Raw genomic sequence first — 12614 nt, 5'->3', positions numbered from 1 at the left:
ATAGCTCACATATAGCCAAAATGCTGTGGTACAGAGGATCACGGGGTTCTCTTAGGGCTCCACGTAAAGCCGTGCAGACTCTCTAGGCCCCCTGCACCTTGGGCTACCACGGATTCGTGGTTCTATTCCAGCAGATGGCAGTAGCATCTTGAAGGAAAGGATGCCTTTTTAAAATCTGCACAGGGGCGCCTGGGTGGCTCAGTCGGTTGGGCGTCCGGCTTCAGCTCAGGTCATGATCTCGCGGTCCGTGGGTTCAAGTCCCGCGTCGGGCTCTGTGCTGACAGCTCAGAGCCTGGAGCCTGTTTCAGATTCTGTGTCTCCCTCTCTCTGACCCTCCCCCGTTCATGCTCTCTCTCTCTGTCTCAAAAATAAATAAATGTTAAAAAAAAATTATAAAAATATAAAATGACGAAGATAGTAAATTTAAAAATAAATAAATAAAATCTGCACAAAGCCTCCCTATGTTGACCTTGACTATAGGGCCAGGCCCCGTCCACTCAACACTAGGTCAGTGCTCCCTGACCTGTTTCTTGTCATGATACATGGACAATAATGCCATCTGTAAAGCACAGGTAAGAGGGCAAGTGCAAATAACAACTGGCCTTGGGGGCTCCGCCCACCTCAGGCCCCACAGGCGGAGATCTGTGCCGACACACTGGCTGGGAAGCTACAGAGCACTGAAAACTGCTCATCTCATGACTAATCCCCGTTGTGTGTTTTTGCAGGGGTGGTGATCCTGAGGTTCAGAGAATGACCCACCCAAGGCCACGAAACCTAAAAGTGAATTCACCAAGTCTTCTGACGCCTTCCCCAGAGTTCATTCTGTTGTATCCACATGAAAAGACTTCAGTACTTTTCCATTTCTGCTAGATAAAACAAGGTCAGGTACATAATTCCGGAAAAGGAATGACAGAAAGAAAAATCTTCCTAGGTGAAGGTCAAGAAGACAAAATAGGGAGGAACATATACCATTCTATAGCTAGGCCTGTGCCTGACCATGCACACAGCTGTGATGTACACAGCTCAGGGCAGAGGAAATTGGTCACATCAACCAGCAGTGGGTTTTTTAAAATCAAGCTTTATTACTTATTTTTTGGCACCATAGTCAACAATTCATAGTGTGTTACTTCAAGCCACTCAGGAGTACCAGGGAATACCCCACTCCCCAAAACACATCCCCACACACAACAGGTGGTACAAAGGGGTATATCCCTACCTCTGCACTACAAAAGACGGCGAGTCTTTTGTAAAACAAATCTCAATTCTTATCTGAACAGCCGGGTTCTGAATTTCTGTCGTGGCTTTATTCAGGCAAATCTATCATCATTCTTCATTCAGGACATGTAAACAATTATAAAGCAGTTCTCAGTTCCTCCCGAACACCTTCATTTAACCCCTGAATCATTGCCTGTAGATGCTCGGCTCTTGTATAGTGTTGCAAACCCATCTCAGCTCAACTTAATTCAAATTCAGAAACAAACAAATAAACAAAACCCCACACCTGCTCTGGCTCCTGCACCCCTAGTCCTTCAGGGGGCAAAGTCCCAATTAAAAGGACAAACAGTGCTTCCTGTTCAATATGACATGTATCAACAGTCCTAATCCCGGATGCTAAACTATCTCTGATACAATTTGGGGCTTAATCCACGTCTGCATCAGGCATTTCCTCTGAATTTACGATTACTCCACAAGCTGAGAAAACAAAACCACCATAGCCCAGACTTTCATGTAAGCATTTGGGCCTCAACTATTAACCTGTACTCTGGGGAGGGGCAGCAGGGCGGGGTAGTAGGCGTGGGGGGCTTACTTCAGCTCAGAGGGAAATGGTTAAGGTACCACCTACTTTCTGAAAGACAGCAGAGACAAAGGAAATGAAGGATGAGACCAAGAACTAAACACCTCACCATATTTGTAGAAGTGAGAAAAGCCAATTCCATTTACTCTGTCATGTGGATCCCTTAAGGACTGTCCAACCTACGAGAGACCTCCTAGATTCTGGGACCCCTGAACGATCTCCTCTCCTAGTCATGGGTACAAATATATAAAAGCACAGGTTGGTAGATTTCTAAATCTGATAGGACTTCTCCCAAATGCAGCTGTTTTCAGTTGTTTTATTACTGTCCCTCTGCAACAGAACAGAGATGGTGGGCGCCGGGGTGCCATCAGGAACGCCAGAAGGAGGAGGTCAGAAAGCCCTTGGGGACAGGAATCTCCTTGCGCTGCAAACATTTCTGGTCAGGGAAAGATGGAGAAAACAATGATTTTCTGGTAACGTGCCTTCCCACAATTACCAGCTGGAAGCTTTGAGGGACAGCAAGCTTAAGTCCCACGGGACAGTGGTCAACACCGGGAAAAGACCAATGGCGGTGCAGAAGACTCCTGCTTCTGTATGAACTGCAGCAGAGGACAAGGGTAATGCTGCTGGTCATGCTGCCCCCGCCTCGTTTCCCAGCGCCCGGCCTTGTCCTTCGCGACCCCCGTTTGCCCACTGGGCTACTGGAAAGTGGAAGTCAGTGGGCTGTCTTGGCAGACCCACCAGAGGCTTCTACGGTGTCTGTCATACTTAACCTCTTTAAAGAGGGTTTCAGCACTTAGAAACAGGGGAGGAGTCTGGCCGAAAGTGCAGTCTCTTGTCATAGAGAAAAAGTGACCAAATTTCCCAGTTCCCCTGGCCAGACACTGAGAAAGGAACCCTGGCCAGCCTGTAAAACATATATCAGCGAGGGGCGCCTGGGTGGCTCAGTCAGTTAAGCAAGGTCATGATCTCGCGGTTCTGTGGGTTTGAGCCCCACGTCAGGCTCTGACAGCGTGGAGCCTGCTTGGGATTCTCTCTCCCTCTGTCTCTGCCACTTCTGTGCTCATGCTCTCTCTCTCAAAAATAAATACATAAACTAAAAAAATCCCGCAAAACAAAAACATGTATCAGTGAGACCAGATTCATTAAGGATATTTTATTCATCCCTTAGGATAGCTTCCCGACAGGCAGTAGGGACAGTGACATCTAGGATGATGAAACAGCAACCCTTAATGTTAAGGGGAATCCTGGACAAAAAAGTAGGGTTCAAAAAAAATAGGAAGAGACTGTAATCCGAGAGCATAGAGGTCCAGGACTTGTCAGACACAGGCGCCTTCAAGGTCAACAACAGCTCGAGACATGTTGATCTAAGGACCTCTTACCTCTAAGAACTGCTTGAGGCGTATGAAGGAACCCATCTGTCCTGAGCTTGTGATGGCTTCAATCCTGCAGGAAGAGGAAGACAATACGCAAGTGACAGATTGCCCCGTCCCTTTTAGAGGAGTTAGGGGCACTGCCGATCTACGGGAAGCAGGAGAAGGGGGAGATCAAACGATTTGGTCAGAGGTCTTTTGGACCAAGGATGCTGTCATTCTTCCAAATGGTCTCAGCCTTCTTTTCAAACCAGGGGATGAAGGAGAGGACGTTCCTTTCCAAGATCTCTGTGAGCAGACAGGATGGGTGCTGCCAAGGCCTCTCTCCGCCCCCCGAAATGACAGTGTTGAGAGGAATGAGAAGGGCACCCAGAGGCAGACGCCATGACAGTCAAGCAAACTGGCCGACAGATCAGTTTCTCCAACTGATTTATTAAGGGAGCTTGACTCTTTGGGTTTAATTCACGACCGCATGTAATCACCATCCCTGATTAGCTGGGGGAGTTTGGAAAACAGAGTTAAAGACATGTCAGGTATCTGAATCCAGAATCTTCCTAATTCATTTTTTCATTTAGCCAATAATGTTTAAGAAACTCTCACTAGAGTTCAAAAGCACTTACTCAAATATCAAAAAGAAGGATAGGAGAAGATGTCACACTTAATACGATGGTCTTTTTTTTTTTTTTTTTGAGAGACAGACACAGAGTGAGAGAGGGGGAGGGGCAGAGAGTGAGGGACACAGAATCTGAAGCAGGCTCCAGGCTCTGAGCTGTCAGCACAGAGCCTGACGTGGGGCTCGAACTCATGAGCTGGGCTGTGAGATCATGACCTGAGCCGAAGTCCGATGCTCAACTGACTGAGCCACCCAGGCGCCCCAATACAACTGCTTTTAACAGAGTCAAACCCAGAGGCACCCAAGGGCATTCGACACCATGGGTTTTACTCACTGAATCCCGTGGTGTCTGTTCAACAGGTCACATACCTGGGGAAGTAGTCCTCTTTGATGAGAAGTATCATCTTCCAGAACTGTACCTGGTACTGCTTCATGAGGGCATTCCCACACACCTCCAGGGGAAGACAGGCATCATCAGAGAGGAGAAGGCAAATTCACACTCACCCAAGAGACCCAAAGACCCATAAAGCACACCAGCCCTTTGCCTTTCCCTCCTACCAAGAGTTTCAGTCACAATGCCACTCAGCTAGCTAAGCAAGGGAACAAATGGAAAGACCCAACCTTCTTCTGAAGCATTTGTCTGTATAGGACAATACCTCCGTGAAATAAGACAGCCAAGAAACGAGGTATTTTCACAAACCAGAGAATGTGAGTCTAACTTAATTATTCTTCTTCGAGTCTACTGAATGGAAACCTTTCCAAAGGTGCGGTGTTCCTCCCAACCTTAGTAAGCAGGGCACCACCATGTTCTCAAATTTATTCATGGTCTCTGCTCACGTCCTGTGACTTCAGAAGCTCCAGGGTGACTGGAAGCATTTGGCATCATAGGCCCGATGGCCCACATCTGTTATGGTATGTGCCCTAAGCCTTTATCCTTTAAGAAATGTCTCCTGTCCACAGAAACCCTTACCCTCACTCTACAGTGGTGGCCCTTCATAGGCAGACAGGACTGTATAGAACCTTCTGGATGAAGGAGATATGTGGCCAAGGCTGGTTGATCATATTTGCTCTCCTGGGAACGAGGGATTACAAAAGTGAGCCGCCAGTTCCACTACACTAGGTGACCGCACTGAGGCAGAGGGCTATAGCCCAGGATGGCCACCTTCTCCACCGTGCAGAGATCTAGAGAAAACTGGCCTAAGGAGCAAGAATGAGCAGCCTACGGGAAGAGCACAAGAAGGACCGTGTGGCCCCAAAGGGACTCTTGGTACCTGGTGACATTCTAGTTCCTAGTTCCAGGCCCACATGAGAGTCAATCATACATCCTACCCTTGGTTCTGGGAGTCACTTCTCTATCCTTAAAACAAACATCCCTTTTTGCTGGTGCTGGGATGTATAGTTTTTTCTTTACCGTGAGAACACAACCGCACAGAGAAGGAAAGCACAGTGGGAAGAAAACCCAAAAGCCAGGTTTGTCTTTAGCACTTGGGAAAAAATGTGTAAGACTGGATCCTAATGCTGTTCACCAATAGCCTATTTCCATATTGCTTCCCGATTCACGCCACGCAGTGGCACAAGGCTGCTTCAACCACCTCTCGTGTGATAACTGCGTTACATACCTCCAAGAAGTCAAAGAGGAGAGTGGCTGTCACATCTGACAGGGGCTCCATATTTAAGATTTGTGCCAACCAGCGCCAGCCATGATTTAAGCCGTGAGGGTGAATCTGGGAGCGAAGACACTTGGTCATGATTTGCTCTGCTTGTATCCGGAGATCTAAACTCCCAACGTTATCATCCAGCCATTTCTAAGTGACATGAACCCCCAGATCATCTCAATCAAGCACAGGCCGCAGGGGAGACACAGCACAAGCCGAACAAATTCTGTTTTCAAATGTCCCAACACACCGGAACCCACACATTCTCTACAGGATCCCTTCAGTCCACATCTGACAGCTCTGGTTTCAGGGAGTCCACTGACCAACAGTTATCCATACAGAGGTTTATTTATTATTCTTGGGACCTTTAGCACAGAACGTGGGACACAGCAGGTACACAATAAAAACTTGGATTCAATCAACTTACATTCCCTTCTCTTAGGTCTCTGAGTACATTAACTTCTCCATCTCTAATCTGTATCCTTTGAGAAAAGCACTAGGCTGGCAAGTCGAAGACCCGCACCCCAGCCGTGGCTTTGTCACTGACTATGTCACTATAGCTCGCTGGGACTCCATCTGCTCATCTGTGATGTGAGGCACCAACCAGGTCTAAGATGACAGTGACGGGGCGCCTGGCTGACTCAGTCGGTAGAGCGAGCGACCCTTTTTTTGTTTGTTTGTTTATTTACTTTTGGGGGGGCCTGGCTGGCTCGTCAGAAGAGCATGTGACTCTTGATCTCAGGGTCGTGAGTTTGAGCCCCACATTGGATGTAAAGATTATTTAAAATAAATATAACTTTTAAAAAAGTGTTTATTTATTTTCAAGAGAGAGCATGAACAGGGGACGGGAGGGGCAGAGAGGGAGACACAGAATCAGAAGCAGGCTCCAGGCTCCAAGCTGTCAGCAAAGAGCCTGAAGTGCGCTTGAACTCATGAACCATGAGATCATGACCAGAGCTGAAGTCAGAGGTTTAACCGACTGAGCCACCCAGGTGCCCCAGAGCGAGCAACTCTTGATCTCAGGGTTGTGAGTTCAAGCCCCACGTTGGGCCTAGAGCTTACTTAGAAATAAATAAATAATAAAATGACACTGTGTCATTTTTATTTTTATTTTGAGAGACAGCACGAGTGGGGAAGAGGGACAGAGACAGAGAGAGAATATGAAGCAGACTCTGCACTGAGCGTGGAGCCAAACGTGGGGCTCGATCTCACAACCCGTGGATCACAACCCGAGCCAAAATCAAGAGTCAGACACTCAACCGACTGAGGCACCCAGGTGCCCTGACCCTGTCATTTAGACTCACTCCATCTAATAGAATCTTCTATAGAACCTTAATGACTGGTTTACCACAGACTCTCATCTCACAGACCCTCTTATAAACTCAGTTCTTTAAAGCCTCAGCTGACTCAATCACTGAACAAAAGGTTCTGATGGTCCAAAACTTCCTAATAGTTAACATCAACTTCTCTAGAACATACCTAGGGAGCGACAATACATCATCATGTAACCAGACTGCCCGCTTGGCAAGAAGGGCAATAGTCCCTGTGGACAGAATACACGAATACAGTCTGGCCTCTCTCTTGAGAGCAAGTCTTTTCTACCACCTGTTGTCGGCCTCCGTACGGCCACCGGAGCTGGATGATGGCGGCGTAGAGTCGGATCATCCCAGACATGCGCTTTAGAAAGTTGTCCTGCTGTTCCACTTTGGAGTCCTTCACTTGGTAGCCAAGGGTCCTGTGTGGGAAGAAAAAATTCAATGTGACAAGGCCAAAGTGAGGGTGACAAATCACTTATTTTTTATGGCTAAAAGAAACAACCTAGTACTGTTACATTTAGCATTATTATTAGCATTGTTACTTTAAATATTTATTTATTTTGAGGGTAGGGAGGGGCAGAGAGAGAGGGAGAGAGAATCCCAACTAGGCTCCATGCTGTCAGCACAAAACCTGACACAGGGCTCAATCCCACAAGCTACAAGATCATGACCTGAACCGAAATGAAGAGACGGTTAATTTTGGGGGCGCCTGGGTGACAGTGGGTTAAGCATCCGACTTGGGCTCAGGTCATCTCACAGCTCATGGGTTCGAGCCCAACATCGGGCTCTGTGCTGACAGCTCAGAGCCTGAAGCCTCATGCTCTCTCTCTCTCAAAAATAAACATTAAAAAGAATTTTTTAAAAAGAGTTGGACACTCAACCAACTGAACCACCCAGGTGCCCCTTATATTATTATTTTTTTAAATAAGCCCTAGGGCCCAATGTGGGTCTGGAAATCACAACCCCGAGATCAAGAGTTGCATGCTCTACCCACTGAGGCAGCCAGGCACCCATTTTTAGCATTATTCTTCTTATATGATTATATATCATTACCTCTGCAGAAAACTTTGTTTGCAAAGCACACATATCCACAATCACATCTGTGCATCATCACATAACCCTTGCGAGGTAAACTCACAAATTTTTTTTTAACATTCTGTTTTTAAGCATTGTCTGCACCAACGTGGGGCTCGAGCTCACAACCCCAAGATCAAGAGTTGCACACTCTCCTGAAGGAGCCAGCCAGGAGCCCCAAACTCACAGGATTGATGGATGTTACGACCCCCATTTGCAAATAAGGAAAATGATGCTCAAAGAGCTTACGTGACTGCCCCACTCTGCAAATCTATTAAATGATGAAGCAGGGCCAAATTCTAAGACCCCTCCCGCCCCCTAATTCTAGATCCAATATTCTTTTCCTTAAACTATACTGACTATTGCAGCTGAATCCACAAATTCCCAAAGCAGTGAGTCTGCACGAAAGACACTGGATTCTCTGATACAAAGTCAAGGTACATATGAGGAGTTGTGAAGGGAGGGAGAGCAAACCGCAGTTCTCTCTGTATTTTATTCAGACCCCGGGGAGAGTGAGTGAGGAGAAAAACTACCTCACCTCTGGTAGTCTTCCAAAGCCATTCCCTCCTTGAAAGGTGGGTAGAAGGGAACTGAGTAGGGACACTTCCTGTGGAGATGTGCGAGAATGAGGTCGCCCACTCTGGGGTGGAGCTCCCAGATCCCAGACGCCACAACCGCAATGGGGAATGCCGCTTCGTGGTGAGAGGCCACCTCCTCCTCTCCTTGTTTCTGCGGGAGCAGAGACGGGACCCCTTGGTTACTCTGGAGAGAAGCAGAAGGGCGGCACACAGGGCCATCCCCATACCTCTGGTTACAAAGTTTCTCACCACAAACTTCTCTGCCAGCTTGTACTGGACAAAATCCAGGCCCTGTGGGTTAAGTGTGACGGACACAGAGCGCCCGCCAGACTGAACTGGTTTTCCGGAGAGCAGGTTGTGGATCTTGTCAAAGATCTCCTTCAGCTTTGAGCCTGGGTATGACAGAGATAAAGTCAGTTAAAAGATTCAACTGCAGGCCACGCTGCTTCTCATCACTGCAGTAAGAAAGCCTCCATGAAAACCCAGCCGGGCAGCCCCACACAAAGTCAGAGTCTAACGTCAAAATACTGTTGCAGAAAAGTACACGACAAGCAGATGTATATTGTCCAGGATGCCGGAGTACAGAAGGCATGGTACTATTTCAAAGGAATTCCTTATTTGGGAATGAACAAATTCTGAAATCGACATACCAGAGAGATAAACAGGACGGACATAGCTGTTGAATGGCCACAGATCCCGTGGGCTATAGCTGGGGTCCCTAAAGTAGTCATTTGCATCTCTAGGAAAACCGTTCTAAGGGATCTTCCCAGCTCTCAGTGACTACCCCCTCCTCTGGGACCTGCCCTCCATCCTCAGATGCACAGAAGCGGGCTCCTGGCGGCTATATTTGTATTCCGGATCCTGTAAGCCCCAAGCCCACACTGGCTACAGTTTGATTAGGAGTAGACCAGCTGAGCCAATCAGCCAGCTCACAGAGTCACGTCCTGGAGGTGACTGGCCCTGCAACACACACGCTCACAAACACCGGGGACTTGCACCTGCCAAGTGGACCAAAGACCAGCGGTCTACCTAATAAGAGGTGTACAGAAGGAAAATGAAAGAAAAGTGTCTGAAGGTTTCTAGCTTCTGAGGCCTAGTCCCATTCCTGCCAGTAGATTCTGAGAAACACCCCTTTATCTTTAGATTAAATGTCTTTTTCTTTTTTGGCCTATGCAGATCTGAACTGGTCTCCATTACTCAAAACTTAGTGAGCTATCAAAATAGTAGCACCCACTCCTGCTAAGTCATACTTCAGTACTACTTTACTGATGGTTTCAAAGGACCCCACTGGCCCAATTCCCTGTCAATTCCTTCCTCCATGCCTCTCCACCCCAACCCTAGGGCTGGCATGGCCTCCTACATCCCATATGCCATACCAGCACCAAAGAGATTAAATTCTGCTCCGAATCTAACCACTGCCTTTAAAGAGGCAGGAATGAGATCATTTCTTTCCCAGTCATTCAGCATGTACTGAGCACTAACTCTAGAGCAAGTCTGCATCTGACTCTTCAAAGACTCACAGTGATGGTGCAGACAAAGGGAACATAGTCAAGAAATATCCAGAAAAGTGAAGACCAGCAAAACTAGAGCCTGATCAGATGTGGAGAATGAAACAGAGAGAGCAGCCGGGGGAGGACTCCCAGGGTTCCAGCCAAGGTGCCGGAGTTGCCAGTGGTGCTCTGGTTCCTGAGAGCAAACAGGGGAAAAGGAGGCATAAAGGAGGATGGGGAGTTGATGTCTGCATACCCTGAACGTGGGGTAGGAGAGAGACACCGGCAGACGTCCCCCAGGGGCCAGAGCAAGGGGCTCTGAAGCTCTAAGAGCGCACCAGAGGGACACTGGGGAGCCACCCACACAGAGACAGCATCTGAAGCCCTGAGGGTAAGTGGACTGGGAACCAAGGGTGACAGCGGACTCCTGGGAAGCACCTCCAGTTAGGGATTAGGGTGGGGACAGGAGACTGAGGAGCCCACAAAGGAGAAAGGAAGGTGGCAGGAGAACCTGGAAATTCATGTTGCCATGGAAGCCAAAGGAACAGAGTTCGTAAAGAAGGGAATAATCACCAGGACCAAAGAGATATGTGAGGAAGGCTAGAAAAGACAGATCTTGAACCAAAGGAAACATACTTTAGGATGTGAGTAACTCAGCATGTTTAAAAGAAAAGGAGCCTGTAAAAGGGAGTAATTTTGCAGAAACCAGGAGATTAGGTGATAAGCGATGAGGCAAGTCTTGAAGGGGATGGGAGAGCGGGGAACAAAGGCAGAGGCAGAAGGGGAAGCGTGCACGGACAATGCCTCCCTCCACATGCAGACACGGACTAAGAGGCAGGGGTACACGTGTGTACGCGTGGAAAAGGCTGGCATCTGAGTGTCCCACCCGCTGGATTTTCCCGCTGAAGGAGGGAGCAAAGCGGTCTGTGGTTGGCTGAGGGGTCAGGACTGGGGACAACCCTAAGGACAGCAGTGAAGGGGAAGAGGTCAACCTCACCCCTGTTGCTGTTGCCAGCAAAGGAAACAGCACTTTAAAGCCCAGAGGTGATATGCGGTTATTGATTTATACCTTGTCCTGATCCAGAGAGAACCAGCAGGGTGATACATAAGTTCCATCACAGGGCCTCTTGTGGGCAGGAATTATAACTTTTCTACGCTTTCCAGGCAACAAGTGAATTAGGGCAAGCGGGCCCCATGCTAAGTCAGAGCAGCTTTTCAGCTGTTCGTGCTCCCCAGCCACTGGGCAGCATGGCCTGCAACTTGGAGGCTTCCACACCTTGAGCTCTACAAAAACGAACCTCTGCTTCTGAATGAAGAGAAAAAAGGGACTTCCCCCTGTCTGGTTCTCACTCTCTAAAGCTCAGTCTCTGGAGAGAAAAGGAAGATGTTCTAAAGTAGGAAGGCAGGTTTAGGGGAGCCTGGGTGGCCCAATCAGTTAAGCGTCTGACTTCAGCTCAAGTCATGATCTCACAGCTTGTGTGTTTGAACGCCATGCCGGGCTCTGTGCTAACAGCTCAGAGCCTGGAGCTGCTTTGGATTCTGTGTGTCTCTCTCTCTCTGCCCCTTCCCTGCTCACACTCTGTCTCTCTCTCTCTCAAAACTAAACATGAAAAAAAAATATTCAGGCAGGTTTCGAGCTTGGATAAGCTAATGGCTCATGTTGTAGAACAAAAGCAACGAATGTATGTTACATCCTAGGTTCCCTGAGTGATGTTTTCAGCAGTAACTTTTTTTTTCTAAATATGGATTCTTGTGATATATTTTTTTATGTTTACTTTATTTGAGAGAGTGAGAGTGCAAGCAGGGGAGGGGCAGAGAGAGGGAGACAGAAGATCTGAGGCAGGCTCTGTGCTGACAGCAGAGCGCCCAATGTGGGGCTCGAACTCCCAAACTGTGAGATCATGACGTGAGCCGAAATCAAGAGTCAGACCCCAACTGACTGAGCCACCTAGGCGCCCCTTCAGCAGTAACTTTCAACTTCAGGTAAGACCCTTCTTAAATAATTTACTGTTGATATACAGCTTATTTATAAATCAAGTCAACAAACACGTAATGATCGCCTTCTACATGTTGAAGAGGAAACAAAAGAGAGTAAGACATAACTTATACGTGCCTGACCCAACGTCATGTCATTTGTTGGAACAGACTCTGTCTACAGGAACCTTACAGATGAGTAGATGTGGAGTCGTACAGAATAACAAAGTGAAGCAAAGGGCCATGTTCTGAACTCCTCTGACCAACCTGCAATGGTGGAGATTTGGCTCACTGGGATGGTGGCAGCTTTCTGGAGGTCCATCTTTATCTTTTTGGCCTGCCAGGAGAGAACAGTGAGAGGGCAAACAGTGTCCGGAAGAGTGGAGTAGATGACAGCAGGATTGGGGAAGGTGACGTGCTAGCAACACTCCTCTGGGACACGGGGCTGTTCGGAGCACTCCCAGGCCCAGACAGCTCGCAACTTACAGCCCTCCGTACCTGACTGTCTTTGCTGTTGGTCAGCTCCTCAAAGGCCAACACGCACTGACTGGAAACATCCTGCAGCTGGTGGTACCACTGCATCGTACTGTCTTGGACCTTTACTTGGAGGTCTGAGGAAGAGAAGAGAGGCTCTCGTAATCGTACTCACTGAACACTTCACGTGAGCCAGGCACTGATCTTTTTTTTTTTTTTTTTTTTTTAACGTTTATTTATTTTTGAGACAGTGAGAGATGCAGCATGAATGG

At 47.9% G+C, this 12614-nt stretch overlaps 1 protein-coding gene across 2 annotated transcripts in view; it reads right to left on the bottom strand.

Moving 5' to 3' along the window:
• Nucleotides 1–1058: 1058 nt before the first annotated feature.
• The window catches only part of GLE1 (GLE1 RNA export mediator), a 32349-nt gene continuing 20793 nt past the window's right edge, over nucleotides 1059–12614 (bottom strand). For both annotated transcript variants that reach the window (XM_078436424.2, XM_078436425.2), the window contains 9 exons: nucleotides 12367–12479; nucleotides 12136–12205; nucleotides 8654–8796; nucleotides 8365–8555; nucleotides 7042–7171; nucleotides 5401–5505; nucleotides 4151–4233; nucleotides 3178–3241; nucleotides 1059–2231 (listed from right to left, as the gene is read on the bottom strand). In XM_078436424.2, the coding sequence (XP_078292550.1) occupies nucleotides 2163–2231; nucleotides 3178–3241; nucleotides 4151–4233; nucleotides 5401–5505; nucleotides 7042–7171; nucleotides 8365–8555; nucleotides 8654–8796; nucleotides 12136–12205; nucleotides 12367–12479 (968 nt within the window). In that variant the 3' untranslated portion in view covers nucleotides 1059–2162. The remainder of the gene's footprint in view (nucleotides 2232–3177; nucleotides 3242–4150; nucleotides 4234–5400; nucleotides 5506–7041; nucleotides 7172–8364; nucleotides 8556–8653; nucleotides 8797–12135; nucleotides 12206–12366; nucleotides 12480–12614) is intronic.

Source organism: Panthera onca, chromosome D4 (assembly GCF_046562875.1).
Source record: "Panthera onca isolate mPanOnc1 chromosome D4, mPanOnc1 haplotype 2, whole genome shotgun sequence".
In the NCBI taxonomy this organism is placed as follows: domain Eukaryota; kingdom Metazoa; phylum Chordata; class Mammalia; order Carnivora; family Felidae; genus Panthera; species Panthera onca.
The sequence above is the reverse complement of the archived record's forward strand: the minus strand, read 5'-3'. Positions and strand labels throughout refer to the sequence as shown.